At 45.4% G+C, this 16,142-nt stretch overlaps 1 protein-coding gene across 2 annotated transcripts in view; it reads right to left on the bottom strand.

Annotated features, from left to right (window-relative positions):
• Positions 1–16,142, bottom strand: part of CDC14A (cell division cycle 14A) — a 133,047-nt gene that overhangs the window by 23,371 nt on the left and 93,534 nt on the right. For both annotated transcript variants that reach the window (XM_014599770.3, XM_006273727.4), the window contains exon 11: positions 12,072–12,231. In XM_014599770.3, the coding sequence (XP_014455256.2) occupies positions 12,072–12,231 (160 nt within the window). The remainder of the gene's footprint in view (positions 1–12,071; positions 12,232–16,142) is intronic.

Raw genomic sequence — 16,142 nt, forward strand, 5'->3', positions numbered from 1 at the left:
GGTTAGCCTGTGAAATGCTCCTGAGGCGCGACTGGGTACCGATATATGACGTCCTGGACAGGGTAAGGGACGCAGAAGCGGCCCGGAAAAGGATCCAGAGCCAAGAGGGCTGGTTGGGCGAGCTGGAAGAAGACGAGGGGCCAACTGATGAGGCGAATATGTTGGACCTCGACAACCTCACAAGTAGTCTCCTGTTCCGCGACGCCCAGGAAAAGGATCCAGAGATTGGGGCGCTCCGAGAGCAGGCCCAGGGTACCCAAAGGGCCCCTACGTCAGCACTGGAAGGACAGGCCCACTTTGAGGTAAGGGATCGACTTCTGTACCGCCTACAGGGGGACAGGGGGGAGGAGGTCGAGGGCCCGCAGCTAGTGGTGCCCGCCCAATTCCGCCAGGCTATTTGGCAGTTGGCGCATGCGAGCCCAGTAGGGGGACATCTGGGCCGAGACAAAACCCTCGCGAAGGTGAGCAGATGGTTCTTTTGGCCCGGGATGAGGGAGGAAGTAGCCCGCCAGTGTGCGGCCTGCCCCATTTGTCAAAAGACAAGAACCGAACGCCCTCCTCGGGCCCCCCTCCAGTCCATGCCTATTATTACCACCCCGTTCATGAGAATCGTGTTAGACGTCATGGGCCCTGTGCCCCGCAGTAGCTCGGGACACCGATATATTCTAGTTATCGTGGATTATGCCACCCGATACCCGGAGGCGATTCCCCTGCGAACAGTGACGGTACCGTGTATCGCGGAGGAGCTAATAAATTGGATAACCCGAGTGGGGATCCCACAAGAAATCCTGACAGACCAGGGAAAGAATTTCATGTCGGGGGTTTTAACATCGGTATGCCGGACCCTTCAGATAAAGCAGCTCCGCACCTCGGTCTACCATCCCCAGACCAACAGGCTGGTGGAACGCCTTAACGGAACCATAAAGCGGGCATTGCGCCGGTGCATACAGGGGGATCCCCGGAAATGGAACCTCCTCCTCCCCCTAATACTATTCACTCTCAGGGACACCCCCCAAGAATCCACTAAGTTTTCACCGTTCGAGCTGGTATTGGGGCATCGCCCGCGGAGCCTATTACAGGTCCTAAGAGAAGGATGGGAGCGAGGAGAAGGACACTCCCAGGAGCCAAGGACCTACCAGCAGACGTTCCAACAGAGGATTAGATTGGCCCAGGACCTGGCCCACGAGAACCTTAGGGAAGCCCAAGCCCGCCAAAAGGGTCAGTACGATCGCCGGGCCAAGGAGCGAGAATTCGAACCGGGGCAGAGGGTCCTGGTATTGCTCCCTACATCCACCAGTAAGCTCCTAACACAGTGGCAAGGGCCGTTCGAGATCCTCCGCCGGGTGGGGCCCGTAGATTATGAGGTTCACCGACCCGGACACCTCCAGGAGAAACAGATCTACCATGTGAACCTCCTGCGGGAATGGCGGGATCCCGAGGGATGGGCAGCCTTTTCCGAGGCTGAGGACAAAGAACTAGGCCCCCCAAGGGCCACAGAGAGGGATGGAGCCTGCTCCAGAAGATACCCCAGTCAGGCTGGGGGAGGAATTAACTCTGGCACAACAGCGAGAGGCCCGAACCCTGATAGACGAATTCAGAGGGGTCTTTCGTGAAGAGCCCGGCTGGGTTCGGGATGCGTGCCACACCATAAAAACACCCCCCGGGGCAATAGTGAGGGAGAGATGGCGACCCATTCCCCACCATCTCCTGGAAACGATCCGCAAAGAGGTTGAGTCCATGTTGCAGCTAGGAGTTATCCGGCCTTCCAGAAGTCCCTGGAGAAGCCCCTTGGTACCTGTGCGTAAGCCGGACGGATCATTAAGACTGTGCGTGGACTACCGGCGCTTGAACGCCATGGCGGTCTTTGATGCATTCCCCATGCCCCACGTGGCAGAGCTGGTGGAAAAGATAGGAGACGCACAGTATATATTGACCCTTGACATGGCCAAGGGATATTGGCAGATTCCAGTAGCCAAGAGAGACCGGCAGAAAACGGCGTTCGGCACCCCGTGGGGGCTGTACGAATTTGTTAGGATGCCTTTTGGATTGCACAGCGCCGCCGCAACGTTCCAACGGTTGATGGATCAAATCCTGGCGCCCCACACCGAATATGCGGCCGCGTATATAGATGACATCATCATATACACCCGGACGTGGGAACAACACATGGAAGCCCTTCGGGCCGTCCTCACAGAGTTGAGACGCGAATCCTCGGAAGTGCGCTTTTGCGCAGAAACAAAATATTTAGGGTTCTTGGTCGGCAGGGGCACAATTAAACCGTTGGCCGACAAAGTAGAAATTATCCGAAACTTCACAGCCCCACAAGATTGTCGCCAGTTATGGTCCTTCCTGGGACTAACCAATTATTATAGGCGGTTCGTACCCCATTTCGCAGAGTTAGCAGCACCCCTGTCGGGGGCCCTCAAAGGGCAGAAAACGGGAGTAGTCAGGTGGTCGGAGGAGATGAGACAAAGTTTTGAAAAGTTGAAGAGGGCATTATGAGAAGACGTCATAATCCATACCCGACGTTCAAAAACCCTTTATCTTGCAGACAGACGCCTCGGAGACAGCGGTGGGCGCAGTCCTCACCCAAGAAGAGGGAGGGGGCGAAAGACCTGTGGCATATGCGAGCCGCAAGCTACTGCCGGCAGAAAAAAGGTATGCTACTATTGAGCGCGAGTGCCTGGCAATTCGGTGGGCGGTAAATTACTTCAGGTACTACCTGATGGGCCGAGAATTCACACTAGTGACGGACCACGCTCCAGTGAAGTGGCTAAGTACGGCCAAGTCCGATAATGTGCGGATCACCCAGTGGGCGTTAGCGCTCCAACCGTATAAGTTCCGCGTCACATACCGACCCGGGAAAACCAACACCGTGGCGGACTTCTTATCTAGGTGTGGAAATGAAGACCAGGCCGGGGACCGAGGGGATCCAGGGAAAGGGTGGACCGACCCTACAGGTATGACCCGCAGGGGAAACAAAGCAGCGCCCCAAGGCATCTTAAGGGTGGGGTTATGTCCCAGGGACAACGGGACTAGAGGGAGTCCCCGGCCCAGGGCCGGGGGGAACACTTACGTATGCTCCGCAGGAGAGGGGAGCAGCGGCAGCGTGCAGGCTGGGGAACCACCCGCGCGGCTCGTTAGCCGCGCTTTCATATGGCTGAGGCGGAGCGACGTCAGCGAGAGGCGCCGCTCCATGGAAATAGAAGGTGGCCCCGAGGAGAGAAGGGGTGCACGGTGGGAGGACACGGAGCCCGGGAGGAAGCCCGGGAGTGGAACCGGGCCCCCGCAAGGGGCTTTGACCGTGGGCTGAACAGGCTGCAGCCGCGCCGGGAGCAACGGAGGCGGGGAGAGCCGCACCGCCGGAGAAGAGCGGCGAAACTGACGCGGGAGCCGGCAGAAGCCCCGAGGAGCCTAGAGAGAGGGCCAGCTGGATTCACCGGTGAGGTAATGGGGGACGAGCTAGCAGAGGCTCCGGGGAGCCGGCAGGAGACTCTGGTGAAGGAACCGGATTGGAGCCGGCAGAAGCTCCGGTGAAGGAACCGGGTTGGAGCCAGTGGGAGCTCTGGTGAGGGAACCGGGATAGAGCCGGAGGGAACCCGGCGAGGGAACCAGGGAAGACCGGGCAGAGGTCCCGGCGGGGTGTCGGGGAAGAGAGCCGCAAAGGGCGGAGAGGGCCCTCGACGCTCAGTCTTCGCTCGGGGACGAGGGACGGAAGGTCCACGACCCAAGGTGGCGTTGGCCAGGGTGTAGGGGAGGTTGGACCCCCGTGTGAGCCCGCCCAGGGGCGCTGCGGCGCTGGAGGCCGCAGCGAGGGGGACACCCCTGCGGCAGGCCCAGCCGCGACCGCGGTCAGCGAGTTCCAGGGACTCCCCAGCGAGAGCAGGGCAGGCCCGGTCAGCTGCCTGCACAAGAGTTGCCCGGGAGCACCTCCTGGAACAGAGGCGGGCACAGTATTTTATAGAAATGCCTATTTATCATTTTTGACCAGTCTGTTTTTTTTAAAACTTCATTATGAAACTGAACATTTTTAATGCCTCAGTAAGGGATAACTCACTAAAGAAAGATTATGATTGTACTTTGAGCAATATGATTCTCCCTACTGAAGTCAACATAAGCTTTGCCACTGACTTCAGTAGAAAAGGATCAGAACCATACTGATGAATCTTAAGAGCTACATTCTAAAGACTTTTCAAATAAAAAGGTATATGTTAGCACATTTCAGACCCAAGATCCTCTAAACTGTTCCAATTATGCATTTTCCAAAAAAGAGAGCACAACTCAAAAAAAGTTTTGATAAACAGCACATTCAAGAATCAATGTGGAAAATGACTGAAATACCACCAGTTACAATTTCGGCAGTAGAGAAATATGGAAGTAGTACTTCATGGTTGTGAGAAGGCAAACTAGACAAACTTGGGATGGTTACCAAGATACTAAAGGTTGTTATTTGCCAAAATTGTGGCAGCTACAAAGAGTAATTGTTCTTTTTTAAGAGCCTGGAAAAAGCAATCCACCAAATAGCTTGTCTTTAGCCCCACTACAGTAATGCTCCTTCTTACTCTGTTGTCCTGTGCAAGCACCAAATATAGCCATAGATCAGTACAGTAATACTACTAACAGCTCCCCTGGGATATTCCGTTCAAACTGGAGTGACTACATTAGGCTGAAGGGCTCTTTAGACACAGTTTCTATTTTTGGTAGCCAGTCTTTGGCCACATAAATTAAAATCACTTCAAAAGCCACATACTTAATGTAGTAAAAATTCTTAGAAATATTTATATAAAATGTATCTATATTACCCAATTTTAAAACTTCACAAGCTAGTTTCTTAAAATACAGTAAAAAAAGGATTTCATTATACACCGCCAAGACCATGTTTTTATAAATTCTAAACCAAGTTACATTGTATAAATAAAACAACTGTCTGTTCCCAAAATAACTTTTATCTTTATTATTTTAAGCGAGCCTTACAATTTGAAAATATCCAAACAGGTTCTTTTTTCCAAATATAATTCAAAAGTTAAAAAAATAAGTCCTTCCTTCCCCTATGACCAAACTAAGGCTACAGTGTTGCCATGCTTCAATTCAGATTTGTTTTTATACTAATGAAATTACGAAATCTCTAAAAAGGGCTGTTAAGACTAGATCACTGTAAAAAAAGAGTCCTGCTACATGCAAAGAAATCTGTACAATACTTCATATATACTTACTCCAATAAATAAATGTTTTAAAGATAGAAAGGAATAAAGAACTAGTCTACAACTCTCCTGCCTTTTCCTTTTGCCACTGACCAACTGCAGGGGATGTGAGATTTATTTCTGCCCATTGATATTAGATAGCCATTCCTACTCCATTTGCAGTCCCACTATGTCTCACTCTTATTTGATATGCAGATTTCCTATGATGCAGGTGCTATGTTGATTGCCAAGTTAATTCTTAGTGCACATTCTTCCTCATGACAAAAATAGCAAGTGGCTGCATGGATTTTTTCCACCTTCCCTCTGCCATCCTAAACATACAGTTTGATAGTCTGCAGTATACCTGTTGCAACTTTGAAAGCGTGGTTTGTGGGAGATCAAAGGGTTGGAGGTGAGGTCCCTGTAACTAAGTGGGCTGCTTGATCACAGACCCCAAGTAAGACACTGGATAATGAGAATATTTCCATGTCTAACACTGTACGGGATTTATATGACCTCTCCTACCTCCAATGTGGGTGGCAAGAATGGGTTCATATGTTTTTTCTGGCAGGGTCAGTGGGCAGGCCTGACTAGAGAGTATTGCCTTCATGCCCATCTTTAGGTTTGGGCAACTGGGGCCACTACTGTCCATACAAGTTCTGCACAGGAATAGCCCTGCCTAGGGGTGGTTCCCAGTTAATTCAGTAGATGAAATTGCACCTCCATATTTAACCACATCTGATATCTCTTAAAGCTTCCAGTCTGCATTGATAACTGAGATCTAGGGGTGGAAACCCAAAGAAAAGGAGACAACAGTCAGAAGAAACTGCTGAATTGATTTGGTGCTTCTGAAATATGTCAACTTGAAAGCCCTGGAGTATATTAATCTTTTAGGCAACAAAACAGCTGCTGTGAAAATTACTGGACATCACCTGTAGATATCTAAATCCTGCCACAACAGCTATCAGGAAATTCTGAGTTAAGGATGCCACAGTGTTCTTAATTCTGATCATTTGTTTGTGACTGTAGGATATTTTAGATATGGCTTCCACCATAGACTACTATACCAATAAGCAAAGGTACAGGTATGTAACGCTGGAGCAGGGTTACAAATTTAGAAGATTCACAGTGGTCACCAACTGGTCGATCACGATCAATCCACTCCAAGTGGATCCCAGAGTCTCTTGAAGTTGATCCTGGGCTGAGGGGGAGCTGAGCGTGCGCATACATGCATGCATACCCACCCCGCACAACCCAGCAGGTCAGCTGGTGGGGGAGGGAAGGGATGGAAGGCCGGGGAGCATTTGCAGTAGGGCTCGGGGTGCAAAGCCCAGCCCACAGCAGCAGCCACCTCTGCCATGCACAGAATAGAGGGGGGGGGCGGGGGCGGGCACATGCCCCCCATGAACACAGGGCAGTGCTGGAGGCTGCAGGTAGGGAGTGGGAGCAGGCCCCGCACAATCGGGGTGGGGCAGGGATGGAGCCACAAGCAGCTTGTTCAGGGGTGCAGGGAGGGGGAGGTTGCACCCCAGGAGGGCACGGGGGGGGGGTATGCCCCCGGATCTGCACGCGGGGCAGGCTGGGGTAGTGCTAGGCTCTTACTGGTTGGGATGTGCTCAGGCTTGGCGGCTGCAGTGGTGGCGCTGGGAGCGGGGCCATGGGGGGGGGTGCATAGCCCCCCCAACCCTCGCTCCCAGTGCTGCCGCCGAGCACAATGCAGGCCAGGCCCAGTGGGAACAGCCTGGTGCATCCTTCCCCTCCCCCTCCCCCTGAGGATATAAGGGCCGGGGGCTGGCAGGCACAGGGGAGGGCGGGCTGCAGCTGTGGGCTGAAAGGCCATGCTGGGCTGTTCCTGCCAGGCCGGGCCCGCACTGTGCTTGGTGCGGATGGCGGTGGCGCTGGGAGTGGAGACACCCTGCCCCCATGGTCCTGTTCCCAGCGCTGCTGCTGCAGCTGCCCAGCCTAAGCACAGCCTGGCCAGGAAGAGCTCAGCACAGCCCCAGCCACAGCCTGCCCCACATACAGATCCAGGGGCATGCACCCCCTCCATGCCCTTCCAGGCTGCACAACCCCACCCTTTCCATGCCCCCTTTATGAGCTGCTCACAGCTGTCCCCCACCCTGCCCCAGCTGTACAGGGTTTGCCCCTCCCTCACTGCCATTTGGGGGGGGGGGGTGATCAAGGCCCCAGTGGTAAGGGAAGGAGTGGGGATAGGGCTGGGGCCTCAATCTTCCCCACTCTCGCCACGGCCTTTTCCCCTCCCCACAGACTTACCTGCTGGGCAGGGAGTACATCTTCGGTTTATCTTAAATTGCAAAAGTGATCTCCAACCTGAAAAGGTTGGAGACCACTATTCTACATTTTGCATATGCCTGTGGCAACTAGACTACAAATTCATACAATGTACTTTTCACAGCATTACTGACAGTAACAATGGAAAACTGAAATCAGGCATTAAAGTTCCTGAAAAGTATTAGCTGCATAGCAAGATATATATTGAAGATTATATACCTGAAGATTAAATATATTTATTTCTTTGCATTATGGTAATTCCTAGGTATCCCAGATGACATCAGAGACTCATTGCTCTAGACATCACAAAGAATCAAAGAGTTTCTGCTTTTAGGAGCTAAAACAAAACTAAAGGTTGACAGGAAGGAGGTAAAGCATAGAAACAGAGAGAATAATAACAATACACTGTAATGACATGATCTCTAATTTTTGGATAGGTTTTGTTGGGAGAATATTAAAAATATAGTTGGCTGCTGGTACACCAATATCATGCTAGCCAAATGTCTCATTGTTTCCTGGAACTCCCCCATCAATCTGTCTGTGCCCATCTGTTCATTCTCTTATGTTAAGACTGATTTCTGGGAAAGGGAACACTTTTTTATTCTGGGTCTACAGAGCATTAACACAATGAGTCTTTGGGTCCATGACTAATGTCCCTAGGTGCTTTTGTCACTAATATCTGCAAATAGTACGTTAAATAGTAATAAGAATTTTCTATTTCTAGGCCTGTTTCCTTTAACAAGATGAGGTCACAACTAAGGAAGCATAAGGGTCTGGAGGTCAGCAAAGAGGAAAACTTGTGGTGGGAAAACAGCTTATAAATTCCCTCATTCTAATGTTAGATCTATTTCTTAGGCATCTGAGCACTGTAACTAGAATAAAAACTAAAACAAAGCCCCCATACATAAACAGTTTAAGCCTGAGACAGTTTAATTTAAAATGTAAACTTGCTAAAATGGCTGATCAAAGTCTGCCGCACATAAAGAGTACCCTGAAATTATGTCTTAAAGTACAAAAAAATTAGCTCTAATGAACTGATAAAAAGGATGAATTCCACAGGGAGGTCCTTCTGCCTCCAATGTGTTCCATGTAACAGAACAGCACTTTCTATGGATAGGTCTACATTGCAGACTGCAATGCAATGCACAGATACTCAGCTAGCTGTGAATGAATTAGCTTGAGTACTGGAAGCTCTCTGGCCCTGGTAAAAGAGTTTTGTGGGGGATAGTTTATCTTGCCAAAAAACAAAATCAGATACCTCTCTATACTTGCACTTACAATCTGCAGATGCACTCTCAGTAAACTAGACAATTCAATCTTTTAGGGCCTTTGTACATGCCATAAAATTGGCCTTTAAAGAGGCTTAAATACCCTTTTACACCGCTTTAATGGCATTGCTGTTTGCACGTTCAAGGGCATATTCTGCTTTAATGGTGTTCCTGTTTGCACGCTTGGTGGCGTATTCCGCTTTAAATGACTTTGGTACATAGCAAGATAAAACACCGCCGAGGTGTTTTAGTTTGCTACCTAACAGAGTGCAATAGTGCACAGGACATTGGAAGCTGATGTGCTCGGGGCTTGGCGAGCCCTGCACAGCTCAGGGGCTGAGAGACCCAGGGGCAGCCCATGCAGGCAGGTTCCACTGAAGGAAAAAAAAAAAAAGTGGCAAGGCTGATTTTTTTTCCCTCCCTGGAGCCTGCCTGCCTGCCTGCCTGAGCTGTGGAGGGGTCTGGTGCTTCCCTCCATGGCTGTGGGGACCCCCAGGTCAGATCCCAGTGGGCAGGTGCCACCTGAAGGGCCCCCACGCAGCTCAGGGACCACTCAGCCCGCTGGCAGTTTGCCCCCTTTCTTCCCCACCTCCTCCCCTGCCGAAGAGGCAGGTAAGGATCGGACCAAATTGAAGCAGTGTTTTTAAAAACCCACCGTTTCAATTTAGGGAGAATTAAACCTAATTAAACCCTCATGGAGTGTACAAGCAGCCTTAGAACCCAAGCAACAAACCGACCAGTAACAGGAGACAAGCATTTACTAGTATAAAAAGAATATAACATTGTGATTCATCTTGATTTGGAAGACATTTTTAAATAAAGTGTATTTCTCTAAGGTGACACGTAGAATGCTGACTTGCAGTTTGTTGACCTATCATCTACTGCAAGAGGCACTACAAGCTGAGTGCCCTATTGAATCAGATGGATTCTGTCAGCAGAGCTCTTCAGTTAATAAAAAGCTAAGAATGGATTAATTTGAATGCATTCTGAATAGTTCAGCCGAACTAGTCTTTATGGATACTGTAAAAAAGATTTAGTACTTTGCCTTCACTACAACATAAGAATTAAAAAAACCCCATTAAGACTCTACCCTGCAATTCACCCAGTTCAAATTAAACTTATGCCACTATTTCTAACACACACTGATTCTTCAATCATCTGCCTTCTGTAATTCATGATAACTCACAAAGAACAGATGAAAGGATGATGTATCTATGCACCAGTCTCTTGATGGGCTGACAGTTTGGTATAATGAGTTGTGGTCAGAAAACAGATTTTTTTTTTTCAACCTGAATTGGGCCAAAGCCCAAACGAGAAAGTCATTTTGTTTGCATAAATGTGAAGTACTGCATTTTTATTTCAAACCTTTTTTAAAGAAAAGATAAAGAATTGAAACAAAAAGCAGGTTAGAAACAACCAAAAAAACCCAACACTTTCAAAAATTGCTTTTAGAATTAAATGAAGGTTTCTCAATTTTTTTAAAGCTTACCTTGGTCCTACTTCACATGCTTGAACGTAGAGACATAATTCTACACAAAAGCTGTGATTACATCCGACTGTACTCTTCTCCTTGCACTCCTTTAGTGCAGGATGTTTTATTAGAGATTGTTTTGCATCATCTTGACACATAAATGACTTGGTGGATTTGATGGTCTGGGCTATCCCAGAAGCCAAACTATTTGATCATAATGGTCTTTCTGACCCCCAAAAATCTACAGATTCAAGATATGAGACACTGATTTCAGGAAATAATTCATATTTTGACATCATTTCTCCATGTGTCAAAGCATTTTCCATCAAAATTTTGTTGACATTTTCTGACCACCCTTATTATATTTCATTCAGCACATCAGTGCTGATGAAATCCAGTGGGTATACAGTATCTGAACCAGACCTATCAGATTCCAAAGTATGTTCATTAAAATAGTTCCATCCCAACTGGAACAAAGATAAGTCTTAAATTCTATTTGAAACAGGTAATGATCAACTATGATGTAAGGTCAAGATCAGATCAAAAAGGCTGATTTCATCAGCAGAATCTGAAATTTCCTGAAATAGGTCAGCATTATCATTCAGGATAGTGGCAACAATACATTCATGCTTGAAGGATGGTGATGACTGGGCAATGGGTCTTCTATTTTTCTATCCATTCCACCTTACTAGGAGACAGTTGATCAGTAATCTTCTCAGACCATGCTATTTTATCTCAGTCTTGTATCAGGGACAGCAGTAAAATACTCCACAGAATTTTTTCTACTCTGTTTTTTCACTCCATTCCATCCTCTTTATCAGAATCAGAGATCTGTTTGAGGGATTTGGTTCACTAGAGGCAGCTGCCCAAAAAAGGACAGAGGAAACAGTACTACACATTATCTTTGCATACAATGCCTTTTAATAATTGCTATCACAGAACAGATTCACCTATGCTTCTGGTGAAATAACCTAAAAAACTGTCCAGTAAGAGATGGACTGTAGCCCCCCTAGGAATCAATGGAAACAATGAAGTGATACTTTGTAGCAAAAAGCATTATGGCTGCTTACAGACATAAAAGGGTCATTTTAAACTTAGCGTGCTCCAACACAAAGTCCAGATCATGCCCAGAAGAGGTATTGTTAGTTAGACCCAGCTCACCTAACATCTGTATACATCAAGTGCTTTAGTGGGGCTTTTTTGGTGATTCTCTCTAACAGCTGATTGAATCAGCTATTAGATAAAAGTGCCAAAAAGCCCCACTGAAGCAACCAACCTATACAGACGCTGCAGAACTAGGTCAAACTAATGCACTGCTTTTTCCAGTAAAGTGCATTTTTGGTTTGTTTGTTTTTTTAACATCTGTAAGCAGCCTATGAAACCAAACTAGGTCAGGGGTTAGCAATCTATAACCTGTGAAGAGGTCCAATCTAGCCTGAGGGATCAACAGCATTGAGCTCTGCCATTCTGTCCACCCCTTTGCCATGCTTCTCTCTGCTTGGAACCTGCTGCTCTGCTGCATCCACACTTCCCTTGCTGCAGAGGGGTCAGGTTAGTGCAGGCAGCAGTGTTAGTGCAATGGGGTGAAGGGGAGGGGAGTGAAGACTTCTAGGTCACAGCCAGTTAGGCTGCAAGCTCCAGTCTTTACTGAAAAAGGTGATTGGACAGACGTTGCCTCTTTTATTTCAGTCTTCAGTATGTTCTTATCTTTCTAAATGAAATTACCTATTCTTGCATTTATAATAGATTATTTTAACATGCCTCAGAAATCATGGAAAAATATGTAAACATTTCATATAGTTAGTTATTAAACATGAGCTCTCTCTCTGCCAATGTGCAATACTTCCAATGAATCCGTACCTCTCCATATCTGTCCAGATTTTGTAGTTTATTAAAACTCCCACTGATTGAAACATCATCCAAGCCACAGAGAACTCTATTCATGCTTCCATCCTCAAACGATCGTTGTTTCTGTTTGGATCGGAAGACGTCTCCCTGTAACCACAGCATTGCTTGTTTCCTGTTAAATATTAAACCAGAAGTATAATTAGTTTCAACAATTTTTTTTGCAGACCAAACTAATGAGAAAACATGCAAGCAATCTTTAACTGAGAGTATTTTGGTCTTTTAAATATCTTCATAATCAAAACAGAAAATTATGTTATGTAACAAAAGAATACAACTTCCCTCCTATGGTAAATAAAGCTAGATTAGATAAAAATCTCTGTATGAGATTATGTGTATCATAAACCTAGAATCTGTCATTCTTCCAGCTATCCCTCACTCTTCAGAATTTTGTTTAAGTGTATCCTAATCATGGCGAAACAAAAAAAAAATCAGCAATACGCTATAGAAGACAATATGATTTTTTAAAGTATTTTAAAGCTATTTGTAATGTTTTTCGTTTAAAGGCACAAACCAAAAACATGGTATTATTCATCTTTTATATATATACACAATTAATGTATGGTGATGTGGTGTTGTGTTGTGTATGGTATTATTAGCATGAGTGGTTTAATAAGAAGCAGTCATGCAATAACTGAGATATGCAGAGAAGGGGTGCAAAATCAAATTAAGGTAAACAGAACAGTGATATCAACTGTATAAGAGAATGATTTTTTGACGTGTTGGAGAAAAAAATGACAGCATTTAGCCACTGTCAGCATGTGTGGGCAGGGCAGGGGAGGTTTGTGGGCTGGAACAAGTTAAACTGCCTTAAATTCTTTAGGAAGGGGGCTGTTTTTCTCTTGTGTGAGCTCACAATGCTTAGCAAAATGGAGCCCCCATGGAAACTACAGAAGCGACCAAAAGACAATTATTAATAATACTGGGAAGCAGAAAGCAGACCATTATCAGCTAAGATATATCTGTTAACAGCTTCTCTCTTCATTTATAACCAATGAGTAATGCCTTCTAATGGAATTTGGAAAAGGTCCAATATTGTAGTTAGATGACTAAGCATCACTCTTCAACCAAAGTTACCAGAAGAGTTCTTTCAAACCTGCTGAAACCCTCGATCAGCTGACTGTTAGCATTATAATGATGATTTTAAATTACATAAACACAAAGTTTAAGGAAATCATATTAGACGCTTCCTTAAGAGAAAACTTTCCATTGGTTACAAACAGGGTTCCAGTAATTTCCCAAACTACAAAGTTGGGTTGAGTGGGGAGAGAGCTGCTGAAAGAATGAGAATGATCAGATATGAAAATTGTCACATTTCTGCATAGTTTTTCTCCTTATTTATAATAAATAGGAAGTGGCATGTGACGATTCATAGACGAGCATGTGTAAAAGTTCAGCAGAGCTTTAATTATTATTACAGCAGAATAGAGGGGAAAAATCCTCTCACAATCCAGCTGCATTTTCCTAGCAGAGGATGATGTTGCAGAAGAATGGAACCTCCTTTGAGAGTTTTCCCTGGATAAGGCTCACATATTTTTTTCCCCACAACACCACAGGGGACCTGATAGATGGAGCCAAGATTCATTCTATAAATAGTATCTGAGAGGTCCATTATGGCAAATACTGCAAAGTTTTACAGTTTTGCTTACAGGAACTTCTTGGACAGACCTGTGGCCAAAGACTTTTAGACAGAATGAAACGAAGTAGACACAGTTATTTTTTTCTGCTCACACCAGATATGAAGTCCAATGGGATAAATGCCATTGCCTTGGAAGGCTCATTTTGGATACCAAAGTGAGATTAACAGAGAATACAGGAACTACACTTCTCTTTGGATAGCCGTCTAGACACGGTCCAGTCTGGGTGGTGAAGGGTCTCTCCACTTCAAGAAGTCTGATCCTTTCTGCAACTCAGCAACAATGCTTTGGCTGTCTATCAAGTTCTGGTCTTGCTGTATCATTGACCAGAGGATACTACTCTTCTCTTCATCCACTATATCTTGCATGTAAAGGTGAGGTTCCTATCATTTAGTATTGCCCATTAACTTTAATATTTGAAAGTCAACTTGAATTCCCAAGTAAGATGATGGAACAGGTCCTCCATGAGTCCACTCCTTCACCCAATATATTATGTATGCTGCACAGTTATCGTAATTAGTTTTCACAAAATTATTATCAAGTTGATTTTCTTGACAGTTTGCTGTTCAGAAAAGCAACTGTGAAATTAAGTAATGTTTTTCCTTCTATCCGCATCATTTTTTACTAAGAAACTAAATAGCTTTTTACTTTAAACAGGGAACCATCATCAAATCCCCAAAGGTCAATAATCATCATGAAAGCATGTACAGAATTGAGCTGAAAACACCTTTCCTTTCTTATCAGACAAATCTGCTTCAGTTAATCATAAAGATCAATAACGTTCAATAGTAAGTCTGGTGGTAAAGGAAGGTCTAACAATGCAATTTAAAATAATTTCAATCTATGGAATAATAATCTGGTTTCACATGATTTTGGAAGAACAGCAAGAAAGTTTGGCTGACATGTTTTGTATGAGTAATTTGTACCTCTTGACAGAAGCATGGAATACTTGTCAAATATTTGCCAGTTTGTCAGCATGTGTGAAAAATAATAATCTGGAGTGATATCTGGCCTGAGTCTTGTGGTTTCAAATAAATACTCATAAGTAGGAACACAATCTAAGAAATTTAATTCTTTACTTTTCTCAATTAGCCTCCCTTACTCACAGAGGAGCAAGGTATAGGAGAAAGAGTGACACTTTTGGCAATAACCCAAAAGTGTCTGGGTTATCTGCATATATTCTGAGAGAGAACAGCTCTTATTGGGTGGTTGGCTAATACGTAAACACACCTGAAAGAATGTGTTCCTGAATAAAGTGAGGGAAGAAAATATCTAGTATAACTAAAGAATGACCTGAAATTGCATTGTTGTTGATATCAGCCAAGTTAACTCTGGGGAGAAACTTATGAGATTTTTTTTAAAAGGCACCGATTCATTCTGTGAATAGTACGCAAAAGATGGAGATGTCATGCACTCAACAAGAAGATGGAGCTGTAGTGCACTCTATACTCAGGGAGTAAAACCACTGCTTTGCCTTGACAATGTCTACAATGACATTTCCTGCTGCCAAGACAAAAAAATATCTTACACCATAAAACCCCTAAAAATGAATGGAAGGAGCACAATTTAACTTAATACAATGAATACTGTACTAATTGAATTACTTATGCTTACAGGTATATTAACACCTACCATTTCAAAATTTCCCTATATTTACTCTACTTTCAATGTACCACAATGAAATATTGCAGGAACAAGGCCCCATGTCACAGAACTGAGGACTAACTTGAGTTCACATGTGAATAAAAACATGCCAGGCCATCATTTCCTTTGGGATGGAAAGAGAGAGGAATACCCATCCCCTGCCAGCTAAATTTGGGTACAGATGTGATGCACTGAGGGGAGAGAAGAGGAAGTGTTGATTCTCAGCAAACCAGGAGGGAGTGAAATCTTTCACTGAGCTCCTGAGGCAGACCTCTGATCTGTTACAGTATAAGTCATTTAAAAGATACCCATAGGTAAGGTGGATAGCCACTGAAATTGTGCAACCTGTACTTACCATTGGTCAGTTCCCGCTGATTTCAATATTAAAGACAATGCTTAAGCTGCTTGAAGTATGACAGTTAGGCCGCCCCTTCTATATGTTACAGGTATCACATAATTAACTGGTTAATTGCACAATTAACTTGAGACCAGCCACACGTGCAAAGTAGCTATCACTCAATAAAAAACTCCAAACAGCTATAAAGTCACACCTCCTTCTCCCCCACACCCCATGCTAGATAAGGCCAGTGGAGGATCTGAGAACTGCCCATCCAGCCCAATGGGGGAAAAGGTTGGGCACCACTGAGCTAGAAGGATCAAGTACTCACTTCACAGATTGGGCAATTTTAAGCCTGTCAAATGGTCCCACTGTGTGTAGCTTAAATTGTGCTAGGAGGTCACAGGT

The sequence above is a fragment of the Alligator mississippiensis genome, chromosome 5, assembly GCF_030867095.1.
Source record: "Alligator mississippiensis isolate rAllMis1 chromosome 5, rAllMis1, whole genome shotgun sequence".
NCBI lineage: Eukaryota > Metazoa > Chordata > Crocodylia > Alligatoridae > Alligator > Alligator mississippiensis.